The sequence below is a fragment of the Dromiciops gliroides genome, chromosome 3 (assembly GCF_019393635.1).
Source record: "Dromiciops gliroides isolate mDroGli1 chromosome 3, mDroGli1.pri, whole genome shotgun sequence".
Lineage (NCBI taxonomy): Eukaryota > Metazoa > Chordata > Mammalia > Microbiotheria > Microbiotheriidae > Dromiciops > Dromiciops gliroides.
Window position 1 is genome coordinate 551305217 of NC_057863.1, and position 27941 is coordinate 551333157.

A 27941-nucleotide genomic window follows, 5' to 3' on the forward strand; every position below is an offset into this window, starting at 1 on the left:
CAGACAAACATATTTGCCTAAATACAGATTGTATTTCTTTTGACTGCAAGGTCTTTTAGACAACTATGGGTTTCAAAAGGGCAAGGGCGCACGCGGAGGGGGGGGGGGGGGGACGACGACGATACATACATCATCCAGCTAGTACATTGTGAAAAACCCCCATTTAAAAATTTCTGGGACTCAGTGTTGGAGAAGTATCAAAAGCCTTTATTTATACATTCGAGCACAAATGGGTCACAAATGGAAATGGAGGCAATCTTGGGACTTGGGACCCTTTTATCTCTTAATGGGCTGGCTCCACCTTTCTTCCTCAGTTACAATCTTCTCGCCAAGATGCTGGACTGGTGCCAAAAGCTAGCCAATTGGAATACAATATAGCCAAAGGGATAGCCCTCTAAATTCCTCCCCAACTTGATCAGCCCTGGGTCTCTCTCATCATGTGATCCTGATTGCTTGGAGAGGGGGAAGAAAGGAACCATTAGTAAGCACCCTTCTCCCAGCTGAAATTCACCTTCCAGACATTCTGTACCATTCTTACCCACAGTTCCCAAATTCTGCAACAATAGGCAGTATATTTCTTCATCATTATGTAGTATATAAATGCAACTGAATAGTATCACAAGAATATGAGAAATTCAAAGAAACATAGGAAGATCTGTATGAACCAATGTAGGTTGAACAAGTATTACATATTAATATAATATATTTCTAATAGACATAAAAACACAGCCACAATCAATTATGCGTTGAGTGCAAAACAATCTGGCACTGAGTTCACAAAATTTAGTGGTCTTTAAGCTACCAAATCTAATAGCCTTTTCTCAATCTTCATCTGCAAATCTGATCTCTCCGTGGCATTTGATACAGACCTTCTCCTGCGTGACACTGCTCTTTTGTGATTCTCCTACGACCTGCCTAATGATCTTCTTGGTCTCACTGGAAGTTTCAAAATCCATATCACACCCCCTACCTCGGGTACACTTCCAAATTGCCTTGGGCTGACTCTCTGCTTTAAGTCTTTCTTCACTATAATTCATACTCCACCCTACTGCCTAAGTGATTTCCCTAATGTGGAAGTCTGACCACATCACTCCACCCAACTCAATAAACTCTAGTGGCTCTGACTTAGATAAAATAAAATAACAACAACAATAACAGCCAGCATTTATGTAGCATTTTAAAGTTTACAAGGTGCTTTATAAATATTATCTCATTCTATCCTTACAACAACCTTGGGAGGTAGGTGCTATCATTAACCCCATTTTACAGATGAAAAAACTAAGGCTTTCCCAGAGTCATTTAACTAGTAAATTTCTCAGATTAGATCTGAATTCAGATTTTCTTGACTCTAGGTCTAGTGCTCTACCCACTGTAGCTGGTGTTTAAAAGTTCACAACCCGGCCCCTTTTTACCTTTCATTTTTTAACCTGAATCTTACTTTCCACTGTGTCAGATAGCAATGTGAGAGTGTCACACTATATACTACCCTACTGCAAGCCTCTTTCCTTGGCCACCCTCTGAAAACCAAGGGAGGGTTGCTGGGACTTTAGCTGCTGCTGTCAGAAGACACTGAGACTGGTGAGGTGTCAAAAGCACCTTAGAGTCCAAAGGATTTGCACTAGGCTTTGGGGGCAATAATGGAGTGTGAAAGGCAAACAATGAAAATATGCAATGGACCCACAAGGAGCTCTTTCCAATGGCAGGGTGAACAAGACCAGTAAAGTGCCTCATGGGATATCAGTTGCTCCAAACTTGCATGCATTGTGCCTCTCATTTTTTTCTCTACTGTGCACAGCTAGGAATGTGTGGTTACCAATGCAAAAGTGAAAATAAAGCTACTGATAAAATCATTCAAATGCTTTAAGTCATAAAATTTAAATGTGCAAATGTTGAGGAATGACTGTACTTGTTTAATTCATTCTAAAATCAAAGCTCTATGGAAGTACACACTTAGAACAATTAACAAATAATGAATGCTGATTTTAATGTATACTTTTGGAACTGTAAAATGACCAAGAACAGATTTGAAAAGTATCCATACAAAATCACATACAACACTAACAAAACACAGAGACCATCACCTAGCTATTGAAAGATTAAGAGTTCCTCATCAGGGGCAGCTAGGTGGCGCAGTGGATAGAGCACTGGCGCTGGATTCAGGAGGACCTGAGTTCAAATCCAGCCTCATACCCTTGAGACTTACTAGCTGTGTGACCCTGGGCAAGTCACTTAACTCCTATTTCCTCACCAAAAAAAAAGAGTTCCTCATCAAAGAAGAAGTTGACTGAGAGGCATTCTAAGAGCACATGATAAAGAGGTTGAAAACTTACATAAATTTTTTTGGGTGTGGAGGGGGGAGGGAAGGGGGAGGCAGCTAGGTGGCACAGTGGATAAAGCATGGGCCCTGGATTCAGGAGGACCTGAGTTCAAGTCTGGTTCAGACATTTGACACTCACTAGCTGTGTGGCCCTGGGAAAGTCACTTAACCCTCACTGCCCTGCAAAAAAAAAAAAAAAAATTGGAACTAGGAGGCATCACTTCAGCCAGCAATAGAAAAGGCTGATGATAGGTATATGCCACTGGGTTTATCAAATGAAACAAAAGTGGTTTTCTTTCCAATGGAGCCTATGAAATGTTTTTGATTTTGTTTTTGAATTGTAACCATATCATATTAAAGAAAACCACTTTTGTGTCATTTGATAAACCTGAAGACCCCACTGCTAGCTAGCTCTCCTAGGGAAGCCAAAGACAGAAGATCTCTTGTGTATCAAAATATCACAGTAGCTCTACACAGTGGTACAACTTGAATCCCTATTTTCCTTCAGAGCTCAGCTTACTACCTTCTCTGTGAGCTTCTCTGATCTCCTATCACCTAGCACAGTGACTAGATGATCCTATGTTCATATTATACACTCACATCTATCTGCATTGTCTCTTCCTAGAGGATAACAACTCTTTAGGATAGGAAGTGCTTCATTTTTATATTTGTAATGGAATGATGAGTATTAGAAAATCAGAGAAATATGGATCACAGGATCAGAGATGGAAGGGACCTGGGAGACTATCTAGTTCAACCTTATTTTACTGATGAAGGAAGTGAAGCCAAAAGAAACTAAGTGATCTCTCAAGGCAAGCTGGATTTCAAAACACAAGAATTGATTCACAGTGAAGTAATGGACATGATGCAAGGAATGTCAGTAAAACTTTAAAAGTAAAGGAGATAAATCTAAACATCCAGTTCCAGCATAGCAGGCAGCAAACTGTGGCCTACTACAAGAATTCAGAGCAAAGCGGTCTTCTTCAATGACAAAACTGGGTGGGGTTTTTTTGCAAAAGAAGAAAAGCAACATACATAATTATGCTAACAACGTAGGCTAGGGATAGGCACTCTACCTGCGATTGCATTAGTACAAGGGGATCTTGGACAAAGAAACTCTCGTGACTAAGGGTTGGTACCTTTCTGCTAGAGTGCTAAGAAGCTAAACAACTGGCTGCACATGTCTGGTGCGCATCAGAGGTGGGACTTGAGCCCAGGTCTTCTTGGCTTCAACACTAGGCCTCTTGGAGCCCTGAAGCCTCTCCTGAGATAAACAGAATAAAGAAAAAACCAAACTGGATATGGCCTGGAGGAGAAATTGGAACATGCACCTTTCCCTGTTTGTGAGAGAAGCAGAAACTACAGCTGTGCAGGGCTACATAAACCTGAGTAAGATGGCCAATGGCTAGGCTGATGTGATTGAGCCCTCCTTTTTCTTTTCAGGGTCTTTAAAAAAATCTGTCACATGATACTGGAGAAAAGGGGCAGAAAGTACTCAGAAATTAACATGATGTAAAAAACAAAGGAAATAGGGGGCAGCTAGGTGGTGCAGTGGATAGACTCTGACTCTGGAGTCAGGAGGACCTGAGTTCAAGTCCAGCCTCAGACACTTAACACTTACTAGTTGTGTGACTCTAGGCAAGTCAACTTAACCCCAATTGCCTCAACAAAAAACAAAACAAAACCCAAAGGAAATAAATCTAAACATCCAGTTCCAGCATAGCAGGCAGCAAACTGTGGCCTACTACAAGAATTCAGAGCAAAGCAGTCTTCTTCAATGACAAAACTGTTTTCCCTTTCGGGAAAACATTCTGTACAAGTCTTTCTCTAACAGTGCCTTTTATTGACTATATGGGAACAATTCACTACCATACTTAAACTACTGATTTGGCAACCAGGAGGGTGCCCAATTCTTTCAGAAAGCACTTGTCATTTACCAATTTGTGTTTACAGCCTCAACACACTGAAACTTTTTTTTTCCTGCCTTAAAAAACATATTCAAGTTTTAAAATGGAGCCATGAACTCATGGGACTCCCATACATCATTGGAGATAAATATAGCTTTTCTAAATCTAATTGACATTTACTCCATTTAAAATGTCTATTAAAATAAAATTGAAGAAAAGCAGGGAGCAAAAAGCTCAACAACTTGTTCTTGGAGATTAGATCATACATAGATCTGAAACATGATGTACTGTATACTAATAATCTAGGGCTTTGCAAATTAAATTGGGAACATCTGACTGACATTACTAAAAAAAGACCACATCTCTTTAAAAAATAAAAATTCTGTAATCCACCAATTTAGTTTTATGTCAAGTGTCTTTGTACACTGTGTTCTCTTCTGTGGCTTCACAAAATTTTACTAAGAATATATTTAATATGATAAGGAAGGCCACAACACATGTTCTCCAACTTTCCAAGAATCCCAAATGTTTGGTGGTTACATGCCTAAACACATACACTTAATGCCTCACAACACCACTGAGGAAGACTTCTCCTTGACAATAAAGCAATGAACAAATGCTCAGAGATAAAGGACATCTTCATGGCATAGTCTGTCAGTATCAGGAGTCAAACCGAGAGGAAAAATAATGTAGAAACTTGGGGAATATGAATCATATAGAGTGAGAAAGCTTATTACAACAGGGAAAAACTGAAGGGTCACTAAATCTCAGATCCTATGGTTCCAAGATGGAGCTTTGAATCTCTTCCTTCCTACTAGAGCAACTTAGGTAAGTCACCTGGGGGAATGTGAGCTCTTTGAGGGAAGGGGCAATTTCTTTTTTGATTCCTATCTCCAGGATTTAGCACAATGCCTGGCATATAGGAGGTAATAATATTTTTTAATTACCCTGCTTGGTTCCCTGGTATTTAAAGTCTTTTACAATTTGACTACAACCTACTGTTCTAGGCTGACGACAAATAATTACTCCTTTGGTGTATGCTCGGTTCCAGCCAAACTAGAATTTTTGATGTTGCCCAGACAAGCCATGCCATCTCTTATCTCCATGCCTTTGTGCAGGCTATCTGTCCCCCATTCCTAGAAAGTTTTTCTCACCTTCTATCTCTTAGAAACCCTTCATTCCCTTCATGTCTCATCTCAAGTTCTACCTTCCATAAATGGCCTTTCAAGATTTCTCTAGACATACCTCATTCCCTCTAAAAACAGCTTGGAATTTTTTTCTATAAATATCTCTAAGCTTATTTTTTTTTTACCTGTAAAATGGGGATATTACTTGTACTTCCTACATTAGAAGATTATCATGAGGAAAATGCTTTGTAAACTATAAAGCACTTTATATTAATGTCAACTATTATATTTCTTTACTCTTACTAGATGATATGCTCCTCCTTGATGGGATTAAGTGTTAGTTATTCATTGTTGTATCTCCCCCAGTAAGTCTAGCACTTAAACATTTATTAAATATTGAACAGTTTCAAATCCAGCCTCAGACACTTAACACTCAGTAGCTGTGTGACCCTAGGCAAGTCACTTAACCCTAACTGCCTCACACACAAAAAAAAAGCTCATTGTTTAAATATCGAACAGTTGATAGAGCCCTGATTGCTTTAAAACACTTCACAAATAATTTTTCATTGTCCAGAGGGTACTTACACATTCATTCCTTAATAAGCATTATCACCAAGACACTACCTTCTTTTTTTTTTTTTTAAGTGAGGCAATTGGGGTTAAGTGACTTGCCTAGGGTCACACAACTAGTAAGTGTTAAGTGTCTGAGGCCGGATTTGAACTCAGGTACTCCTGACTCCAGGGCCAGTGCTCTATCCACAGCACCACCTAGCTGCCCCAAGACACTACTTTCTAAGGTCATTAAGGAGCAGTAGCCTGAAAAAGGTTTTTAAAATGTTACCACAATTCATATATTTTTAAATATCCTTAATATTCTTAGAATCATAGAATTTGAAGAGACTTCCAAGCTCATCTAATCCAACCTGATAACTATTCAATTTAATGCACATTTATTAAGCCCCTAAAAAGACAACTACAAAACAATTCCTTCTACCAGGATACATCATGTTCACAGACAGGTTAAATACAAGATAATCAGAAAAAGAGAGAGCACCTCAATTAAGTGCATCAGGGATGGCTTCCAATAGGAGTTAGTTTAATTGGGTCTGAAGGAAGTCAAAGATTCCAATCAATCAGTCAACATGCATTTTACTTACTATGTGCTATATACTGTGTTAGGTACAGAGACAAAAGTAAAACAATTTGCTGAATGGATAAGACCCATCACACGTACTTTTACAACATTCCTAATTTTGCTTTATGTGGTGGTGGTTGAAGCTTTCTGGAGTAAAGGTTAATGTAAGCTCTAGGATCTTACATTCTATCAGAGAAACTGCTTACATATAGAAGAGGCTAGAACCCACATTTCCTGACTGCTAAATCCAGTTTTCAATTTGATTAAAAATATCTATTTTGCAACTAATATATGAGAAGAATTTGTTTTGTTTTTTACTATACCATATATCCTTTCAGAGTAGTAATTTTGCTTGATTTCTTGGGTTGTGCTGTATCCTTTCTCACTTAGTATTTGTCTGTCTGTCTCTCTCATTCAGGTTAATAACCAAGTCAATGGGTCCTGTTATGTTTATTCTATTTTTTTTTCAGGGCAATGAGGGTTAAGTGACTTGCCCAGGGTCACACAGCTAGTAAGTGTCAAGTGTTTGAGGTCCGATTTGAACTCAGGTCCTCCTGAATCCATGGCTGGTGCTCTATCCACTGTGCCACCTAGCTGCCCCGTCCTGTTATATTTAAAAGAAAATTTAAATACAAACTACAACATAGATAATTACAGATAACCATAAAAAATACATAACTTCCTTTGTATCAATTACTCTTCTTTATATATGAAGCTTAAAAAAAGTAATCACAAACTATCCCCAGAGTACCAGAGCTAACAATCTAGATGTTCAATTATATAGCTGAAATAAGGAGATGTGTGGCAATACAACTAACAGAAATAATATCTGGGGCTTTTAGCCAGGCTGCAAGGTAAATGTGAGCAATTTGACAGCCAAAAATACTAATGTCATCTTGGCTACATTAAGGAATATATAGGGTCCAGAAAGAAGGAAGTAATGATTCTACTTTCCACTATCCTTATCAGACTATATCTAACATGTTGTATTCAGTTCTGAGGGTTATATTTTGAAAGGGTCAATGACAAACTGGAGACTGTCCAGGAGGATAACTGGGGAAGTGAGAGAGCTCAAAGTCATGTCACAGATAAAAAAAACTAAGGAATGTTTAACCCAGATTTGGGGTTTAGGGGGGAGTAGTGTCAATAATCTGAATAGCTGTCACATGGAAGAAAGACTGGATTTGTTGTTTTATCTCAGAAGAAACAGAGAGCAATGAGTTGGAGTTGTAGAGACAATGATTTAACTTAAATACAAGGAAAAAACCCTAAGAATTAGAGTTGTTAAAAAATGGAGTATGCTGCATCAGGAGGGAGGGGGTTTTCACTCACAGAGGTCTTCAAGTGAAACCTAAAGGCCATGATTTAGTATGGTTATAAAGAACATTTTTTTTTATATACATGCTGCACTAGATGGGATCTGCAGCCTTGCTTTTAAATCTAAGATTATATGATCCTTAACTCAAGGAACTTCTTGAATTAATATTTTTGTTTGTTTGTTTTTTGCAGGGCAATGAGGTGGCTTGCCTAGGATCACACAGCTATTAAGTGTCAAGTATCTGAAGCCGAATTTGAACTCAGGTCCTCATGAATCCAGGGCAAGTGCTTTATCAAATTGTTATGTTTTAACAGGAAAGATGAGACATTATTAACTAAAAAGGGAACAAATCTCAAGACAGCCAAGATGTTTCACCATGCATATACATCCCAACTTCAAAATTTAAGAGAAGTAATCACAAACCCCAAAGTCTGATTCTAATATTCAGGAATGACAAGAGAGAAGAAACTGTCTTATCACTTCCATCTTCACCACAATCACCACAATCACTAAAAGCAGACAAACTAGAGAAAGTTCTGTACCCTGACATCACTTCAAGATGAAGCTGAGCAGAAACAGTCAGGAAGGCAGGAACATCGAAGAAATTCTTCCCCAGTTCTTTCACTTTCTTCGATGGCTGAAATTCAAGAACACAGAAAACTATTAAAGACCTTATTTGATTTTCATTTTAAATTATTCTTTCACTGAAAAACATTTTAAGGAAATACAATTTTTCTTTTTAAGGCCCCAAGAAGATCACAATCACCAATCACAGAGAACCTAAGTTAGAATCTCTGTTCTATCACCTGTGTGACTTTCAGCAAATCACTTAACTTCTTTGGGCCTCTTTTTGGGACTAGACAACCTTGAAAGTATTATTCAATTTTAAGTCTAAAATACTGTGTATATGGAGGAATATTTATGGAACACTAAAAATGTTTAAATGTTAGCTTTAGAGGAAACTGAGGGATCATCCAAGTTTGCTGCCTCATTTTACATTAAAAAAAAAATGGAGCTTTTTATTAGACATAGAGCATTAGAAAAAGTACTGGATTTGAAGTTACCATTCTGCCATTTGTTGTATGACTTTAGCCAAGTTATTTTACCACTCTGAGCCTCAGGTTCCTCATCTGTAAAACAAGGGGGCTGAACTAGTTAAATCCTAAGGTCCTTTTCTACTTTATATTCTATCAAAGTTGTGCCTCTGAAAATAAACAGGGAGAACATGCCTGTACCACAAAATCAGCTTCTACCTCCAAAAATTGACTGACAGCAATTACCAAGGGCTAGAACTGTTATGCATCACTTCAAGAATCTGAGATTCCAATTTTCTAGCCAAATATATTCACCTCTCAGGGTCCATCATGAGTCATCTTCTGACAGTTAACTACACTGATCTTTGGACAAGAGACAGAGCTTAATGCTGGCTGATACGTAAAGCCTTAAGGTGGTAGAGCTTGCCCATGCATGCACCCCAGTCATACAGACTTCAAGAACCTAAGGCTCACTCCAAACTAGGATGAGACATTGCATAGATCTATAATGCACAAATATGTGAAAATGTGGTAATGTTAAGACTTTTAAAAAAATATTTTAAAGGAAGACAATAGAAATTTTCCACCATAAAGTTGTGATCATTTTCCATGTGCACATATGTATTGCTTTATCTCTAAGTGAAGATATATTTTTTTGAACCTTGTCTCAGTTTATTTATTTATTTTTTTTACATATAAGGTATTTTATTTTTTCCGTTACATGTAAAGATAGTTCTCAACTTTTGTTTATACAAGCTTTACAATTTCAGATTTTTCTCCCTCCCGCCCCTCCCTCCCCCCTCCCCATGACAGCCGGTAATCTGATATAGGTTATATCTATATATCTATATACATATAGATATATCTATACACATAATAACATTAATCCTATTTCTGCATTAGTCCTGTTATAAGAGAAAAAATCAGAGCAATGATGAAAAACCTCAAAATAGAAAAAAAAAAAACAGCACCAAAAACAAAAGAAATAGTATGGTTCATTCAGCATCTATACTCCACAGTTCTTTTCTTTTTTTTTTTTCCTTGGATTTGGAGATCCTCTTCTATCATGAGTTCCCTGGAACTCTTCTATACCATTGCATTGGTGAGAAGAATATAGTCCATCACAGTAGATCAACACTCAATGTTGATGATACTGTGTACAATGTTCTTAAGTGAAGATATTTTAATGGAATGTGGATTCAAGTAGCATGGAGTGAGAAAAGGAGAGTTGAATAACTCAAACTGTCCAATTACTATAGAATATACAATTTTTCAGAGTTAACAAGAGCTCTGTAAACTATTTTAAGGAGAAAGATAATAGAAAGGAATGAGAAAAACCTCCCACCAAGATTTACTCAACTATAATGGAAGAACTATTATAAGGTCCTAAGAACAAAGGTTGGTAGGCAAAGCAGAAAGAGATAAAGCAGCAAAAGAAAACTACAGAATAGTATAATGAATATTGATACAAACACCCCAACTAAACACCAAAGGAAAAATTCTAAAAATCAATGGAAAGCTTAACAAAATGAAATCAAAGAACTCCAGTGAAACTGATAAATAAAATTAAAAGCTAGTTGTCTACCTGAAGCCAGTCTGAGTTACAAAAGGGGAATTAGAAAATTTCCAGTATCAAAAAGGAAAAAAATCAAAACGTGTGAAGAAAAAGAAAATTATTAAAAATTATTTTTCCTAATGTATTTCAACAAAACTAACAATTTAAATAAAGTAGACCAATACTTACACAAGTATAAAATACTCATATTATCAGATTAAGCAAGGGAATTGATAGGGTGGAGCCTAAATGGCAGAGAGAAGCCAGGAAGTTGCCTGAGCTCTCCCAAATTTCCCTTAGAAACAACATTAAGTTAGGCCTCTAAACAGATTCTGGAGCTACAGCATCTACAAAAAGACAGAGTGAAACAATCTTCTAGCTTAAGATAATTTAGAAGGACTTTAGAAAAGGTCTGTCTCACCTAAGTAAAAGGGGAGTTGCAGTGCAGAAAGTGTCTGGGCAAGCCAGCAGAAGGCTCTTAGCCACAGCAAAGATCAGCAGCTGAGGACCCTTAGTCTGAGCTCAGAAGGCTAGTGGCACAGCAGGTCAGTGAATCTCCAATGCAGCTCCCCAGCCCTAATGCAGGATGCAATCTGCCAGCTGGGTTATACACTACACAGCAGGCGCTATTAGGTGGGGCAATCTCAGTGCAGTGAGCAAGTCACTGTGAGCAACTGAGGCCCCAGAACAGAAAGCTACAGATCACAGATTATAGATACTGGCCCCAGCACAAGAAGCTTGGAACAGCACCCCCTGTGCCCTGACCAGAGCTCAACTTTAAAAGTATGGAATTAGGGGCAGCTAGGTGGCGCAGTGGATAGAGCACCGGCCCTGGAGTCAGGAGGACCTGAGTTCAAATCTGGCCTCAGACACTTAACACATACTAGCTGTGTGACCCTGGGCAAGTCACTTAACCCCAATTGCCTCACTAAAAAAAAAAAAAGAAAAAGAAAAAGAAAAAAAAGTCATGGAATAGGCTAAAATATGAATAAGAAACAAAAAAGAACCCCCACTATAGACAACTATTATGGCAATATGGAAGACCAAAACACAAATGCAGACTAAGACAACACTGGCAAAATGCCTACATGTGTAGCCTCAAAAGAGTAGATGAATTGGTCTGAAGAGCAAAAAGTCTTCCTGTAAGAGCTCAAAAAGGATTTTTAAAAATCAAATAACAGGGCAGCTAGGTGGCGCAGTGGATAGAGCACTGGCCCTGGAGTCAGGAGTACTTGAGTTCAAATCCAGCCTCAGACACTTAACATTTACTAGCTGTATGACCCTGGGCAAGTCACTTAACCCCAACTGCCTCGCTAAAAAAAAAAAATAAATAAATTTAAAAAATAAAATCAAATTTAAAAAAATCAAATAACAGAAGTAGAAGAGAAAATGGGAAAAGAAATGAGAGGTATGCAAGAAAGAGTCAATAGCTTGAGCCATACCAAATCTGAAACTATACTATAAAGATGCAGTCATCAAAACTATTTGGTACTGGCTAAGAAATAGAGTGGCAGATCAATGGAAAAGGTTAGGCACAGGAGACACAGTCGTAAAGAACTATAGTAATCTACTGTTTGATAAACTCAAAGACTCCAGTTCTGGGATAAAAACTCACTATTTGACAAAAACTGCTGGGAAAACTGGAAGAAAATATGGCAGAAACTAGGCAGAGATCAACATCTTACACTGTATACCAAAATAAGGTCAAAATGGGTACACGATTTAGACATAAAGGGTGATACCATAGGTAAATTAGGAAAGGAAGGAATAGTTTACCTCTCACATCTATGGAGAGAAGAATTTATGACCAAACAAGAGATAGAGAATATTATGAAATGCAAAATGGATGATTTTGATTACATTAAATTAAAAAGGTTTTGTACAAACAGAAGCAATGAATCCAAAATTAGAAGGGAAGCAGAAAGCTGGGAAACAATTTTTACATCCACTATTTCTGATAAAGGCCTCATTTCTAAAATATATAGGGAACTAAATCAAATTTATAAAAATGCAAGTCGTTCCCCAATGGATAAATGGTCAAAGGATAGGAAGAGGCAGTTTTCAGATGAAGAAATCAAAGCTATCTATTGCCATATGAAAAAATGCTCTAAATCACTATTGATTAGAGAAATGCAAATTAAAACTCTGAGGTACCACCTAACACCTATCAGATTGGTTAATATGACAAAAAAGGAAAATAATAAATGTTGGAGAAGTTGTGGAAAAATTGGAACACTAATGCATTGTTGGTGGAGCTGTGAACTGATCCAACCACTCTGGAGAACAATTTGGAACTATGCCCAAAGGGCTATAAAGATGCGTATACCCTTTGACCCAGCAATACCACTATTAGGTCTTTATCCCAAAAAGGTCATTAAAAAAAAGGAAAAAGGACCCACATGTAAAAAATATTTATAGCAGCTCTTTTTGTGGTGGCAAAGAATTGGAAACTGAGGGCATGCCCATCAATTGGGGAATGGCTAAACAAGTTGTGATATATGAATGTAATGGAATACTATTGTGCTATAAGAAACGGTGAGCAGGTGGATTTCAGAAAAACCTTGGAAAGACTTATATGAACTGATGCTGAGTGAAATGAGCAGAACCAGGAGAACATTGTACACAGTATCAACAACATTGTGTGATCAACTGTGATAGAATTGACTCTCCCCAGCAATACAATGATCCAAGATAATTCTAAAGGACTCATGATAGAAAATCCTATCCATATCCAGAAAAAAGAACTGTGGAATCTGGATGCGGATTGAATCATACTGTTTCTACTTTTTTTGTTTTTCTTTTTTGAGGTTTTCCCCTTTTGTTCTGATTCTTCTTTCACAACATGACTAATGCAGACATATGTTTATTGTGATCGTACATATCTAACCTATATCAGATTGCTAGCTGTCTTGGGGAGGGGGAGGGAAGGGAGGGAGAAAAATTTGGAACTAAAAATCTTATAAAAACAAATGTTGAAAACTACCTCTACATGTAACTAGAAAATAATAAAATATTTTTATGATTAAAAAAAAAGAGTCAATAGCTTGGAAAAAGGACAGAAATTGCCAAACAATTCCTTTAAAAATACAATTAGCCATAGGGGCAGCTAGGTGGTACACTGGATAAAGCACTGGCCCTGGATTCAGGAGGACCTGAGTTCAAATGCAACCTCAGACACTTGACACTAGCTGTGTGAACCTGGGCAAGTCACTTAACCCTCATTACACCCCCCCTCCCCCCATACAAATAGCCAAATGGGGAAAAAATCCACTGAAGAAAACTCCTTAAAAATTAGAACTGGACCCTAGGCAAGTCATGTAACCCTCATTGCCCCACCAAAAAAATCACATAAAAAACCCCCAAAACAAACAAACAAAAAATTAGAACTGGTCAAATGGAAAAAGGGGTGCAAAGCTAACTGAAGAAAATAATTCCTTAAAAATTAGAATTGGGCAGATGGAAGCTTAATGACTCTATGAGACATCAGGAATCAAACAGAAAATGTAAAATACTTCATCAGAAAAACAACTTACCTGGAAACCAGATCCAGGAGAAACAATTTAAGAATTAGTGGACTACCTGAAAGTTGTGATCAAAAAAAGAGCCTGGACAACATATTTCAGGAAATTATCAAGGAGAACTGCTCTGACATCCTAGAACCAGAGGGTAAAACAGTCACTGAAAGAATTCACTGGGGATACAAAAAGATGCAAAAGACAGTTCCTTCCCTCAAGGAGCTTATAATCTAATGTAGCCATTATCCATATTACATTCTTGGCTATGCTTACTTCCCTCTGTATTAGTTAATGGAGATCTTTCCATGTATCTTTGTATTCATCCTTTTTGTCATTTCTTATAGCACAATAATATTGCAATATGTTTAGCCATTCCCCAATCAATAGGTGTCTACTTTCCTTCCAAGTCTTTTCTATCACAAAAAGTATTCCTATGAATATTTTAGTATCTATGATGGCTTTTGGTCTCCTAGGGGAATAAATCTAGCTGTGGAATCTCTGGGTCAGAGTATGTACATTTCTGTCATTTCATTGGCTTCATGCCAAACTGATTTCCAAAACAGTCATGCTAGTTTATAGCTCCACTGATGATGAATTAGCATACCTTTCTTCCCCAGATTCCTCCAACATTAATTATTGTCACCTTTTGATCATTTTTTCCATATGGCTATTAGTAGTATGCAATTCTTCTTTTGAGAATTGTTTGTTCAATTGACCACTTATCTACTGGTAAATCGCTTTAGCGGTTGCTCTGAAAAAATTCTGACATCCAAGATGAACTAATTCAAATATATCAAAGACAACAGACATTCCCTAAGAGACAAGTGGTCAAAGGTTATGAATTGTTGTTGTTTTTCATCCTTCATTTTCAAAGAGGACAAATGAAATCCAAGATCTTGGGCTCAGGATACAATGTGTTTGGCTGTGGCTGATCAGCCCAAAAGAAGATCAGAAGCCTCTACCACGGGTCAGGCATAAGCAGTCCATTATTGGATTTATGCAGTTCACATTTCCTTTGTGCTACTGTGATTCTGCTTTGTTAAATGAGAGAAACCAATGTGAAGAAGAAATATTTTAGTTGTCTTTAAAGGATACACTGGAATTCGAAGAGATAATCAGGGCATTTCAGGTGTGAGGAACATTAGAAGTGTATAAACAAAGTATAAACTTCAGGAGAGTCAACGATAATTCCAAGATTTGAACATGGAAACATTGGCAGAAAAAGTAGTCAGAAGACAGAGCAGGCTTAAATGGAAAGTAATGAACTCCATTTTAAATATACGAGTGCTGGAGACGTGGTGAGACATCTGTATGAAGGACATCATATGTACTCAGGTCATCCTGACTTCAAGTTCAGCTCTCCATTCACAACCATGCTTCCTTCCTCTCATGTTTGTGGCCAGTCGGAAAGTACAGCTATGTAGAGTTCCTCAAATAGCATTCTATGCTTTATGCTTTCAATATTTTGGGGTTTGGCAATTTGGTCAACAGAATGATTTGTTACTTGAGCTATAGAAATGGAATTTAATAGCCTTTGATAGAACCATACTGGTATTTGCTAAGTTTATCTCTTTTGTTTGTGGGTTTTGGGGTTTTTGTTTTTCATGAAGCAATTGGGGTTAAGTGACTTGCCCAAGGTCACACAGCTAGTAAATGTCAAGTGTCTGAGGCCACATTTGAACTCAGGTCCTCCTGATTCCAGGGCTGGTGCTCTATCCACTAAGTTTATCTCTTTTCCACTAACTAGGGTAGAAGCAATTTTTTTTTTCTGGCCCGGTGACTGATGATCCCTCTTAGTATTTTTACCTTTGCCTAAAAAGTTGCCTGGCTTTTAAAGGAAAAACTTCTTCTAGCAAAACAAGCTTCTCTGAAGTAAGGAAGGAGTGTTTAATTTTTGTCTTTACAGCCACCAGGGCCTTGCACATGGTAGACAATTAATAAATATTTGTTGAATTGAACCGAATCAAGATTTTAAAAATCTTGATTTATAGTAGAAAACCATACATTTTCTTTAAAAACAGCTATGCCATTTAAAACTAAATTTGAAAAATCGACAATATCAGAGGAAGGAAAAAGGTTCAAATCCTCATAAAAATATTTTTGGTTTTATTTTTATTGCAATTATTCTTTGACTTAGGTATGATCAGCCAATTAAGTCTATAACAACCATACTATCCTGCCATTATTTAAAATTTTACAGTTCATTACTTGATTACACTAACAAATTACTGTCATCAATTATGCCTAAAGATGGCAGGTTTTCCGCTTAGACCTTTGTGTTCTTGGCTTTTATTATGAAACCAAATCTGTTTATTTTAATTTCACAGGACACCACTTCTTTGTGAATGGTTGTCTATTACTGTTTTGGTGAACTGATTGGTAATTAGTATGGCTGAACACATATTAGCCAACTGAAAAAAATGCTTACTGAATGAATTTACTAAGTAGTACTTTAGTGGTCTAAAACACACTGCTTCCATTTCCCAAAGTATCTCAAAACCTGGGAGAATGTGGCTTCTTATCTTAAGAAAAGTAACTAATTTCCGGTTGTGAGAGGGCAAGAAGACCATCCAAGGCATACCTCTTTGGGTATGAGAAGATATATGTGTGGGGCACCTAGGTGGCACAGTGGATAAAGCACCTGCCCTGGATTCAGGAAGACCTGAGTTCAAATCTGACATCAGACACTTGACCCTTACTAGCTGTGTGACCCTGGGCAAGTCACTTAACCCTCATTGCCCTGCCAAAAAAAAAAGGAAGATATATTTGTGTGTCTATATAGACATGTCTATGTATATGTAGCATTTTGTTTACTAACACAAGAAATAATTCTATTACCACCCCTAAGAAGCAGCACAGTGTAGCTGAGAGAAAAGCAGACTTGGGTAAAAAAAAATATGGAGTTTAAATCCTGCTTTTGCTACTTACTGTATTAACTTAAGCAAGTCACCTCCCCTCTCAGCCTCCATTTCCTCATATTGAAAATGAAGTGTTTAACTGGGTAATCTCTAAGATGCTTTCATTTGTAAACTGTATAACCCTATTATCATCAGAGAAATGAAAGGCTGATGGCACTCCTCCAGACATTCCACTATACCCACCATAATGTTGGACAGCCATACCTGTATCTGTGTGTGGTACAATCTATTCTTTGTTCTTTTTCTTTGCTCTAAAGACACGTCCAGGGCACAGGAATGCTATTTATTTTATAGCTCATCACATGTGCCTAGGGGTTTCAAAAATGTTAATTTATAAAAACTTATAAAATAACTTGTAAAAACCTATAAATAAGAAAGTTTTTACTTCATAATCATATCACTATCGAAAAATATTTACTGAAGAACTATCATGGCGGCATTCTACTAGAGATAGGGTATATGCTGGCACTTGAAATAGAAAAGCTTAATTACCAAGCCTTTCCTTCTTTTCAGAGATGGGATACTGTGGATATCACTATTAGACCTGGTAGATACATTGCTTAAATTTACTTTAGTGTGTTCTTTTTCTTTCTTTTTAAAATTTGTGATGAATGTTTGGGTTTAGACAAGGGGATGGGAGCTAGCAAACGTCAAAGCTCCTAATAACAACTGGTCTAACCTACCCTAGAAGCTCTTGAGAATTTGTAACATTCGCAGCAAACCAACACGAGTAAACCCTGACAGCCTAGAGTAGTGTTGTGCTCTGTGCCCAGAGGATATAGGTGAATTGGGGACCTGCCAGTACTTTATGCACAGCAGATACCAGTGTCTGTGCCAGCAGACACTGGGCAATATAGATTAAGACCAAAGAGGGTCCTATGATCCCATCTAAATATGCAGAAGCAGTTAAGAGCCCAGCCCTGACAAAAGAAGACCTCATTCAGAACATAAAGCTGTAAATAAGAAAAAAGCAGAATAAGATATTGATAATAAAGAAATGTGAAGCCTCCAGGACCATTCTGGACACAAGCCTAGAAAAAGAAAGCAACTCTAAAACCACTACAGGTAGAATGGCAGATAAAGGTATAGTCTGGCTGCAAAGTCTATTAAATGCCCTAGAAGTGATGAAATGAGAGTGTTAGTAGAACTGAAAGAAGAATAAATAGCCTGGTCGAAGAGAGACAAAAATTTACCCAAGTAACTAACTCCCTAAAAATAAGAATGGACCAAACAGCAATCAACAACTCTATGAGACAACAAGAAATAAAAGAACAAAATAAAGTCCTGAAAAAAAAATAGAACAAAACATACAGTGTTATCTCCAACGAAAAACAAATGAGGGTAGAATCAAGATGGGAGGGTAGAATCAAGATGGGAGGATAGAGTTACAAGGACAGAGTGAGAGGAACTCATTTTTGCCTGGCTCACCAAGTACACCTCCTTTGCAACAATCTAGAAAATGCACCAGACCAGATTCTGATCAGGAAGACAAGAAAAAGTCACAGTTAGTAATTTTTCCACCCCAGGGAAGCTAAAGGAAGCAGACAGAGAGGTCTATTGGGAATGGGGACAGGAAGCTGGCCAGGAGTGTAGTGGAGGAGCAGCAGTGAATGCAAGGTGCATTTTAATACCCAGGGATAGATAAAGGATGGAGACAAAACACACTGGAGGAAGAGGATAACCCAGGGGACCCCAGAAGCGGGTATAGAAACAGGTGCCATCTGGCAGTTCCTTCACTCATTTCCCAGTTCTGCATCAGGGATCCAGGACAGAGAGGAGTAGTCATGAGAGAGCATGTGCCCATTCTAGCTTTGTACTGAGTAAGAAAACACTTGTAGAAAGTTAATTGTGTGACTGCACACAGGGGAAGAAAAACAGGGTCTCCATTCAGGCCTTTAGCCCAGGACAAAAGCTTGCAGTCGAATAACCAGAGCAAGAGGCCCCAATCAAAGGGGAGCCAACAGTTCAGCTGCTCTGAACCTGCAGAATGTCATAGCAGGGTAACAGTAACTGAAAACAGCAGGTAGTTTACGGAAACTCAACCACACATAAGCTAAGACACCTGAATTGGAATGACACCCCCTGCTGGGAGGGATATAGTGAGCTCTGGCCTGAAAAGAAACCATGTGACTTTAGTGTCCTGAAGTGACCTTTTCTGGGGTTTTGAAGGTCAGTTCATTGTCAGGAAGTGATTTTGCTCCTGGGTCCTGTCAATCAAAGTCACCAGCCAATTAGCTTGGAGGGGTGTGTGTGTGTGTGTGTGTGTGTGTGTGTGTGTGTGTGTGTGTGTGTGTGTACAGCCCTGTTTCCTGTTTCACAGGAGGTTCTGGGAGAAGCCGCTGAGGTGAGGCTTTTCGGTTCTGGACCTCAGCTTGGTGGGTCAGATGCTGGGGTCTCTTAGAGATAGTTAGATGAAGTTTGATTTTTATCTCTCTCTCCTCACCAACTTCTTTTATTTTTTTTGCAGGGCAATTGGGGTTAAGTGACTTGCCCAGAGTCACACAGCTAGTAAGTGTCAAGTGTCTGAGGCCAAATTTGAACTCAGGTCCTCCTGAATCCAGGGCCGGTGCTTTATCCATTGTCCCACCTAGCTGCCCCCTCCTCACCAACTTCTTATGCACTTTAATAAATACTTAAAATCTAAACTCTTGCTAAAGCTTCTAATTTAAGGCGACCACTCATTAAATTTTAGACATCATAGCTAGAATTTTAGCCCCTTACAATCAGGAACTTGCAGAGTTCTTGGGAGCACTAAAAACTTACAGAGCTCCAGAGTGAACTTTAAAAGCAGCCAAAAAAAGGTAAATGGACTGGCACTAAAATCAAATCCAAAGTAAAAGAGTAGACTTGAAGAATGAGCAAACCAAAAAAGAATCCACCCATAAAGAAATGCTATGGTGACTGAGGAGCTCAAGACGCAAACACAGAGGATAACAATGAGTAAGGAGTTGGGCATGACACCTAAATTGTGAGCCTGGGTTACTGGAAGGATTCCACAATAACAGAGAAGTAAGGGAAAAGGGAGGGTTATGGAAAAAGATAATGAGTTCAGTTTTGGACATGTTAAGTTTAAGATGTCTACAGTATATACAGTCTGATATATCTAACAGGAAATTACTCTAAAACCTGTCATTTTGCTTTCTTGTCATCTCTGCCAATCTGACAGGTGTAAGGTAGAACTTCAGAGTTACTTTAATTTGCATTTCTATAATGATTAGTAATTTGGAGCATTTTTATACATGGTGGTTATCTTAGATCTCTTCCTTTGAAAACTATCATTTCATTAAAAGATTAAACCAGCCCCCAAATCCCAATTCATCTGGAGGAACTAATGGTAAAGAATAACAAAGTAACTAATGGCTAAACAAGTTATGATATATGATTATAATGGAATACTATAGTGCTCTTAGAGATTACAAAAGAGGTGATTTCAGAGTTGTCAACTCACTTCATTCTGCATCTGCTACACTGTCTAGTTTCAACTGCCGAACAAGATGCTCCTCTTAGGATACACTCATTACTTCTAAACTTAACTCAAGCCCTGACTGACACCATCTCCTTCAGCCTCCTCTACCTCAACTGGAAGGCTAGAGGATGAAATACCAAGCTTCTCCCACTGCCTTTCTTTTCTTTTTTTTCCTTTGGTGAGGCAATGGGGGTTAAGTGACTTGCCCAGGGTCACACAGCTAGTAAGTGTTAAGTGTCTGAGGTCGGATTTAAACTCAGGGTCCTCCTGAATCCAGGGCTGGTGCTCTATCCACTGCCCCACCCAGCTGCCCCTGCCTTTCTTTATAGAGGGCAGACACTGGACTTTTGGGATCATTTCATTCTGTATCTGCTTCTAGTTGCAATTGTTCAGTCCTACTCTTCTTGAACTCATTGGGGGTTTTCTTGGTAAAGGTACTGGAGTAGTTTGCCATTTTCTTCTCTAGCTCATTTTACAGAGGAGGAGCTGAAGCAAACAGGGTTTAGCGACTTGCCCTGGAGTCACAAAGATACACATATTTGAAGTCAGGAAGATGAGTCTTCCTGACTTCAGGCCCAGTACTCTAACCACTGAGTCCCTTAGCTGCCCCAATCTGCTGCTCTGCCCAGTTTTAACTCCACAGAACAAGGTACTCCTGGCCCAGTGACCCCTGGTATCCTCCTACTTTCCTGCTTTTTTGTGTGTGTTGTCTCCTCCTTTAGATTGCAAGCTCTTTGAGGGCATGGTTTGTCTTTCTTTTTATGAACCCTATTCACAGTGCTTAGCACAGTGTCCGACACATAGTAGGTACTTAATAAAGGTTTAATGCATTGGACTGGATTTTGGAGAAAACTGGGAAGACTTGTATGAAGTAAACAGAATTAGGAAAACAATTTATTCATTAACAACAACACGGTAAAGAAAAACAAGTGTGAAAGACTTAAGAACTCTAAACAGTTCAATGATTAATTATGATTACAGAGCACTGATGATGAAAACTTCCACCCATTTTCTGACAGAGAACTTCTAACTCAATTTGCAGAATGAGACTACATTTTTGGACATGGCCAATATGGGAAATAGCTTTGCTTGTTTTGTTTTCCTGTAAGGGTGTGTGTGTGTGTGTGTGTGTGTGTGTGTGTGTGTGTGTGTGTGTGTGTGTGTGTGTAAACAAACATTTGCTCATGGGGAAGAAAATTAATTAAAAAACAAAGGAAGGGGTAAGCCAGATCTCAAACTATAATACAAAGTAGTAATCATGAAAATTATTTGGCATTGGTCTGGTTAAAAAATAGAAAAGTTGATTAGTAGAAAAGATTAAATATACAACATACAGAAGCAAACATAGTAACATAAGGGTTTCATAAATTCAAAGACCCTAATTTCAGGAGTAAGGGCTCACTATTTAACAAAAAGAGAAGGGACAACTGGAAAGCATTCTGATAGAAATTAGGCAAAGACCAACAATTCACCCTATAATAAGATAAGTTCCAAATACATATATACTATAGATATAAAAAAAATCACATTATAAATAAATTAAAGAACAGGGAATATCTTTTTTCAACTATGTGTTAGGAAGAAGAATTAATGGACTAGACAAAGGATAGAGAAGATCACAGAAGATAAAATGGACTGTTCTGATTATATAAAATTTGAAAAGGTTTTGAACCAAAACATTAAGTTAAAATTAGAAGGGAAGAAGGGGGCCGTTCGGTGGAGCAATGGGTAAAGCACTGGCCCTGGATTCAGGAGGACCTGAGTTCAAATTCAGCCTCAGACACTTGACAGTTACTAGCTGTGGGACCTTGGGCAAGTCACTTAACCCTTGCTGCCCACCCCCCCCCCAAAAAAAAGAAAAATTAGAAGGGAAACAGTTAACTGGGGAAATAAATCTTTGCAACAATTTTCTCTGATAAACATCTGATATCTTAAACATAAGTGCATAAGAAGACTGCCATCCTCCAATAGATAAATGGCCAAATTTATCAAAGGGAGAAATTCAAATTATCAACAGCCATATAAAAAAATTCTCCTAATCACCAATAATTTGACAATTAAAAACAATTCTTACTTTCCACCCCAGCTCCATAAGATTGGAAAAGATGGTAAGAAAGGAAAATGAAAATATTGGAGGGGCTTCAAAAAGACAGGCAAAGCAAAATACTGTTAATGGAGCTATGAATTGGTTAAGTCTTTCTGGAAAGCAATTTAGAACATCTCCCCAAACACTAAACTGTTCACATTTTCAACACAGGAATACCACTCTTAGGCCATTATACCAAAAGAGATCAAAGAAGGATCCTACCCCCACCCCCATGTATGAAAATGTTTATAACAGCTCTATTTGTAGTAGCAAGGAGCTAGAAACTAAAGGGGTGTTCACCAATTGGAGAACGTCTGAACATTTCTAATTCACTACCTTTTACTTCAAACTTGAGTCCATTCTTTCTAGGGCTCTGGTTTGGGGGATTTTTTGAAGGACCTCCCACCCAGATCTCATTATTATTGTTATGCTCATGACTATTTTCTTCTTAAAAATAAGTTTTATTGATGCGTTATCATACTAATAATTTCTATATATTCTCCAGAATTACTCTGCCTTGTAAATAATCATGGTAATTATTATTATTATTATAGCTGGCATGTATAGAACACTTTACAGTTTGCAGTGTTAACTTATTTGATTGTCACAACTACCCCGTGAAGTAGGTGCTATTGTTATCTCCATTTTATATAGAGAAGAAACAGAGACTGAGAGAGATAAGTGACTTGCTCAGGGTCATACAGCTAGCTAGTTTCTGAGAAAGGATTCAAACTCAGGTCTTCCTAATTCCAAATCCTGTGCTCTTATCCACTGTGTCACCTAAGAACAATCATTACCAAATGACCAGAACTGACTTCTCTTTTATTACTGAGGCTACCTTTATCCTCCTAGTTGCTCACAAACCAGATGTCATTTTCGACTCCTCTTTCTCATCGTGGGCAGAGGAAAAGATGAAATGACTAAGGAAACAAAGATTTGAGCTTCCCAGCATATTGGTTTATTAAACAATGCATGACAACTGCCTAATAAATCAGGACCAGTGACCTTCATCTGCTTTGGCACCAGACCCAGATATAAGGGGAGACAGACTTTTTTTTATACGTTAAAAACAATTAATCAAGTAAGATCAATTAATTAGAAGAAAACAATCAGGATCCATTAGGTAAAAAAGTATAAAGCCAAATTACCAACATGCAAAAGGGAAAAAGAAAGGCTTTTCATGAGAATGTTGTTTGTTCTTCAATCTCGAAGTGATTCAATCTGGAGGTGATGTCATGATTTGCAGTGAATTGGATCTAAGTGAGGGAGAGTTGTGCAAGGTCACCAACCTCACTCCAGAGCCATCTAGGTCCACTGGCAACATACATATAATCAAGACAACTGGAGATTGTCAGTGGATGTTTTAAGGCAATTGGGATTAAGTGACTTGCCCAGAGTCACACAGCTACTAAGCATCTGAGGTGAAATTTGAACTCAGGTCCTCCCAATTTCAGGGCCAGTGTTCTCTTTACTGTACCACCTAGCTGCCCTGGTGAGAATGGTAACTTAAGAAGTAGTACCTTTTATTGAAACTAGAAGCTAAATAAAGGCAAATAATGGGCTAAGAATAGCCTGTTAAACTGGGTTTCAACTTGGATTGAAGCATTCAAGGACAAGCAAAATACATACCTAACTCATGCTACAATACACACACACACACACACACACACACACACACACACACACACATTTATGTACAGATATGGCAAGAAAGAGAGAGAGAGAGAGAGAGAGAGAGAGAGAGAGTGTATGTTACTGGATTATGTAAATTTATATTGTAAGATAGTGCCCCAAATTACTTTAATTTTACATCTTTCTTTGGGCTGACAATGCCTCATGAAGTCAATGACTCCACAAACTATGGAAAATTTGCCAGCACAAAAGGCTTGATGGCAATCATAAAAATTTATTTATGAATTCTAGCAAAATTTTCCTCCTCAAAATAGTCATTTTATTAAATAGCTTTGGGTCTTCAGACTATAACCAAGGGGCTTGGAAGAATCTGCCTTTTACTAGCTTGTCTTGTATTCATAAAGCTGACACAAATTTTACATTCTTTGCAGCTTAATTTAATTCTGCCCTTAAAATAGCAGCTTGAAAGCAAAATAATAGGAACATTCATTTTCTACTTCAGTTAGCAATGGAAATAATCATTTGTGGGAAAAATTATCTCCACATTAAGAATCTCACAGAACCTTCTAATAAGGCTAAATTAACACACTGAGCTTTTGAGAAAATGCCTGACAGTGGGATGTGGATAAACCTAAAGAGATAAGCAGTAGCCAGAATGAAAAAGGTATTAGACTTGTTCTACTTGATCTTAGAGGGCAGGGCTAGGACCAATACAGAAATTGTAGAAAGGCAGATTTTGGCTCAGAACAATGACTGTTTTCCTTACAAATTAAGTCATCCCAAAATGACTACCCTGAGAAGTTTTTAGGTTACAGAGGTCTTCAGGTGGACACTGATGAAAAACTCCAAACTTTCTTGGAGATGCTGTTAACAGATTTTACATATCAGCTGTACTACATGACAATCAGAAAAGGAATAAATTATTATGATAAATTACATGATAGGAAAAGATAGGATGGTCGAAACAAGAGATGACTGGTAGAGAGCCCAAGTGCTCTACTAAAGTTCCTGAGATGTCAAGAGACAGCAAAAAAGACTTCTAGCATGTTGGATGGGTACCTTATGACAATTTATGGAAGGATAAGGGAAAGAAAATGGAAGTAAAGGTAGATAACTAAGGATTAATATGGCATTGAATCCTGTTAAAAATAATATTGAGTGGGGGCAGCTAGATGGCGCAGTGGTTAAAGCGCTGGCCCTGGATTCAGGAGTACCTGAGTTCAAATCTGGCCTCAGACACTTGACACTAAGTAGCTGTGTGACCCTGGGCAAGTCACTTAACCCCCATTGCCCCCCCCACAAAAAAAATAATAATCATAATTAATATTAAGTGGGGCAGCTAGGTGGCACAGTGGATAGAGCACCAGCCCTGGAGTCAGGAGGACCTGAGTTCAAATCCGAACTCAGACACTTAATACTTACTATCTGTGTGACCCTGGGCAAGTCACTTAACCCCAACTGCCTCACCAAAATAATAATAATAATAATAATAATAATAATAATAATAATAATAATAATATCAAGTTCAAAATAAGCTGAGACTTGGTTGGAGATAATTTATTTGGTTATTGTTTTTAAGCTTGGAGGAAAGCTAATTTTTTTATATATTAGAGGAAAGAGGAGCATCAAAGAAGTAACAGAACTGACAACAGAGAGAAGGTAGAGCTACTAGATTCTTATCTTGCCTGAGGTTTTTTCTGCTAAGGAGAACAACCTTTGCACTAGAAGTGAGTTAATGAAAATAGCTAATAGGCAACTGATAATCACATTAAGTCATGATATAGTGAAAGAGCACCCACCTGCCCTGGATGAATTTGATTCTGGTCCTAATGAACTATAACCTGAGGTAGTAAAAGAATTAATAGATGAATCGTTGGGCACTAAAAGATCATGGAGGGTGAGGGAATGCTGGGCCCATTTCAGGGCCATCTACCTTTGCTGTCTCCCTGGCCCTCATTTCACACCTGTGGCTCCAAGAAGTTGTAGTAGGCACAATGGCTCCCAACTTCCAGTCCAGGGGGCTTTCCCCTATACCACAATGTCTTTCTTATTTAAGCTATCTATAAGTTTCCATTTGAAAGCTAAAACATCCCTTAAAAATTTTCCAATGAAAAACAAATGAAAGGACTATTATGAAGATTGTATGAAAGAATTTTTGCTCGTTTTAACCTCCCTCTCTTCTAGCTAACCCAAGCCCAAAACAAGTGTTCCAGAGTTGCTTTGCTTGAATTGGTTCTTGAGTATTTTCAAGGTTAAATATAGGTTTAAAGCCTCAGGGTCTTGAGGCAACAAAAAAAGAATACAAAATTGAAACTGAAGTAACTTTAAGAGAGTGAATTAAAAAACAAACAACTTTTCTTCTTCCTTTCAACTCACCAACTTTATAGAAAAGACCTAGATCTGTCTCGTACATGAGGGAGCACAGTATAATGGGGAGAATACTGAACCTCGAGTCCAAAGACCAAGGTTTCAAGTACTCCCTCAGACATTTCCTAGTCATGGATCTAAGGGCAGGTCACTTTACCTTTCCTAGTCTGTTTCCTCAACTACAGAATAGTGCACTACCTATGAGTTGTTCTGAAGATGGCACTTTGCAAACTTTAATATTACCGTAACCTAAACATCAAATGTAAGTTATTGTTACTAGCATCTGTCTTTCTACACCTTCCAGTACCCAACATGACAAATTCTTTTTTTTTTTTTTTTAGTGAAGCAATTGGGGTTAAGTGACTTGCCCAGGGTCACACAGCTAGTAAGTGTTAAGGTCTGAGGCCGGATTTGAACTCAGGTCCTCCTGAATCCAGGGCCAGTGCTCTATCCACTGCGTCACCTAGCTGCCCCACAAATTCTTAATAAATGTTAATGAATGCTTTGAGAGCCACTTCTTCCTACTAAGCTGCTCTGATCATCTCCAAGTTAAAAATAAACCAAGGATTTCAAGCAGTGATAGAAGCAGAGTTAGGGGAAGATTGCTGGGATGGAGCACACGCTTTCTTTTACCTGAAGAGTAAATGAAGACTCCACCACTCACTCTAATGTTGTTCCTGAGCAGAGAGGGAAAGATCTGAACTAAGCTTTAAGTATTCACTAACTGTCTTTGGGGTCAAAGATTCAGTGTTGGCAATGACAGAAAATGAAGGGCGAAGCCTCAGGAGGAGCAAGAGGCTAAACACAAGCCTCCGTAACGTCCACAAATCCCAGTTATCTGAGGAAGGTGGTAGATGACTAAACTTCAGTACTCTCTAATTCAAGGGTTTTTTAAAAAAAATGGGCTATGACTGGGCAAGTCACTTAACCCTCATTGCCTTGTCAAATAAACAAACAAATAAATAAATAAAACATTGGGGGGGCGGGGCTAGGTGGCACAGCGGATAAAGCACCAACCCTGGATATTCTTTGTGCCACCTAGTTGCCCTATAACCTTCTTTTGTATCATGAACCTTTCTGACAGTCTGATAAAGCACAGGGAATCCTCAGAATCATGTTTTTAAATGCAAAAAAATAAAATACATAGGATTACAAAAGAAACTAATGATTAGAGAACAAAAGGTATAATTTTTTCCCCAATCAAGTTCATGAACTGCATCTTAAGAATCATACTGGGGGGGCAGCTAGGTGGTGCAGTGGATAGAGCACCGGTCCTGGATTCAGAAGGACTTGAGTTAAAATCCGGCCTCAGACACTTGACACTTACTAGCCGTGTGACCTTGGGCAAGTCACTTAACCCTCATTGCCCTGCCAAAAAAAAAAAAAAAAGAATCATGCTATAGAACAAGAGAAGTAAGGGTTAAATCAGAAATTTAAGCCATGAACAAATTTTGACACCTTTGTTCTCTATGAGTTCTAAGAACCTGTGCAAGGAAAAGTTTCTCAGAAATTCTGCCAAGGACATGAAGAGTAGGCTCCATGAGAATAGGTCCATGACAAAAAC

General features: G+C 38.1%; 1 protein-coding gene across 1 annotated transcript in view; it reads right to left on the reverse strand.

The window, feature by feature from the left end:
- Positions 1 to 27941, reverse strand: part of NARS2 (asparaginyl-tRNA synthetase 2, mitochondrial) — a 149811-nt gene that overhangs the window by 88276 nt on the left and 33594 nt on the right. The window contains exon 6 of the mRNA XM_043995292.1: positions 8347 to 8441. Coding sequence (XP_043851227.1) covers positions 8347 to 8441 — 95 coding nt within the window. The remainder of the gene's footprint in view (positions 1 to 8346; positions 8442 to 27941) is intronic.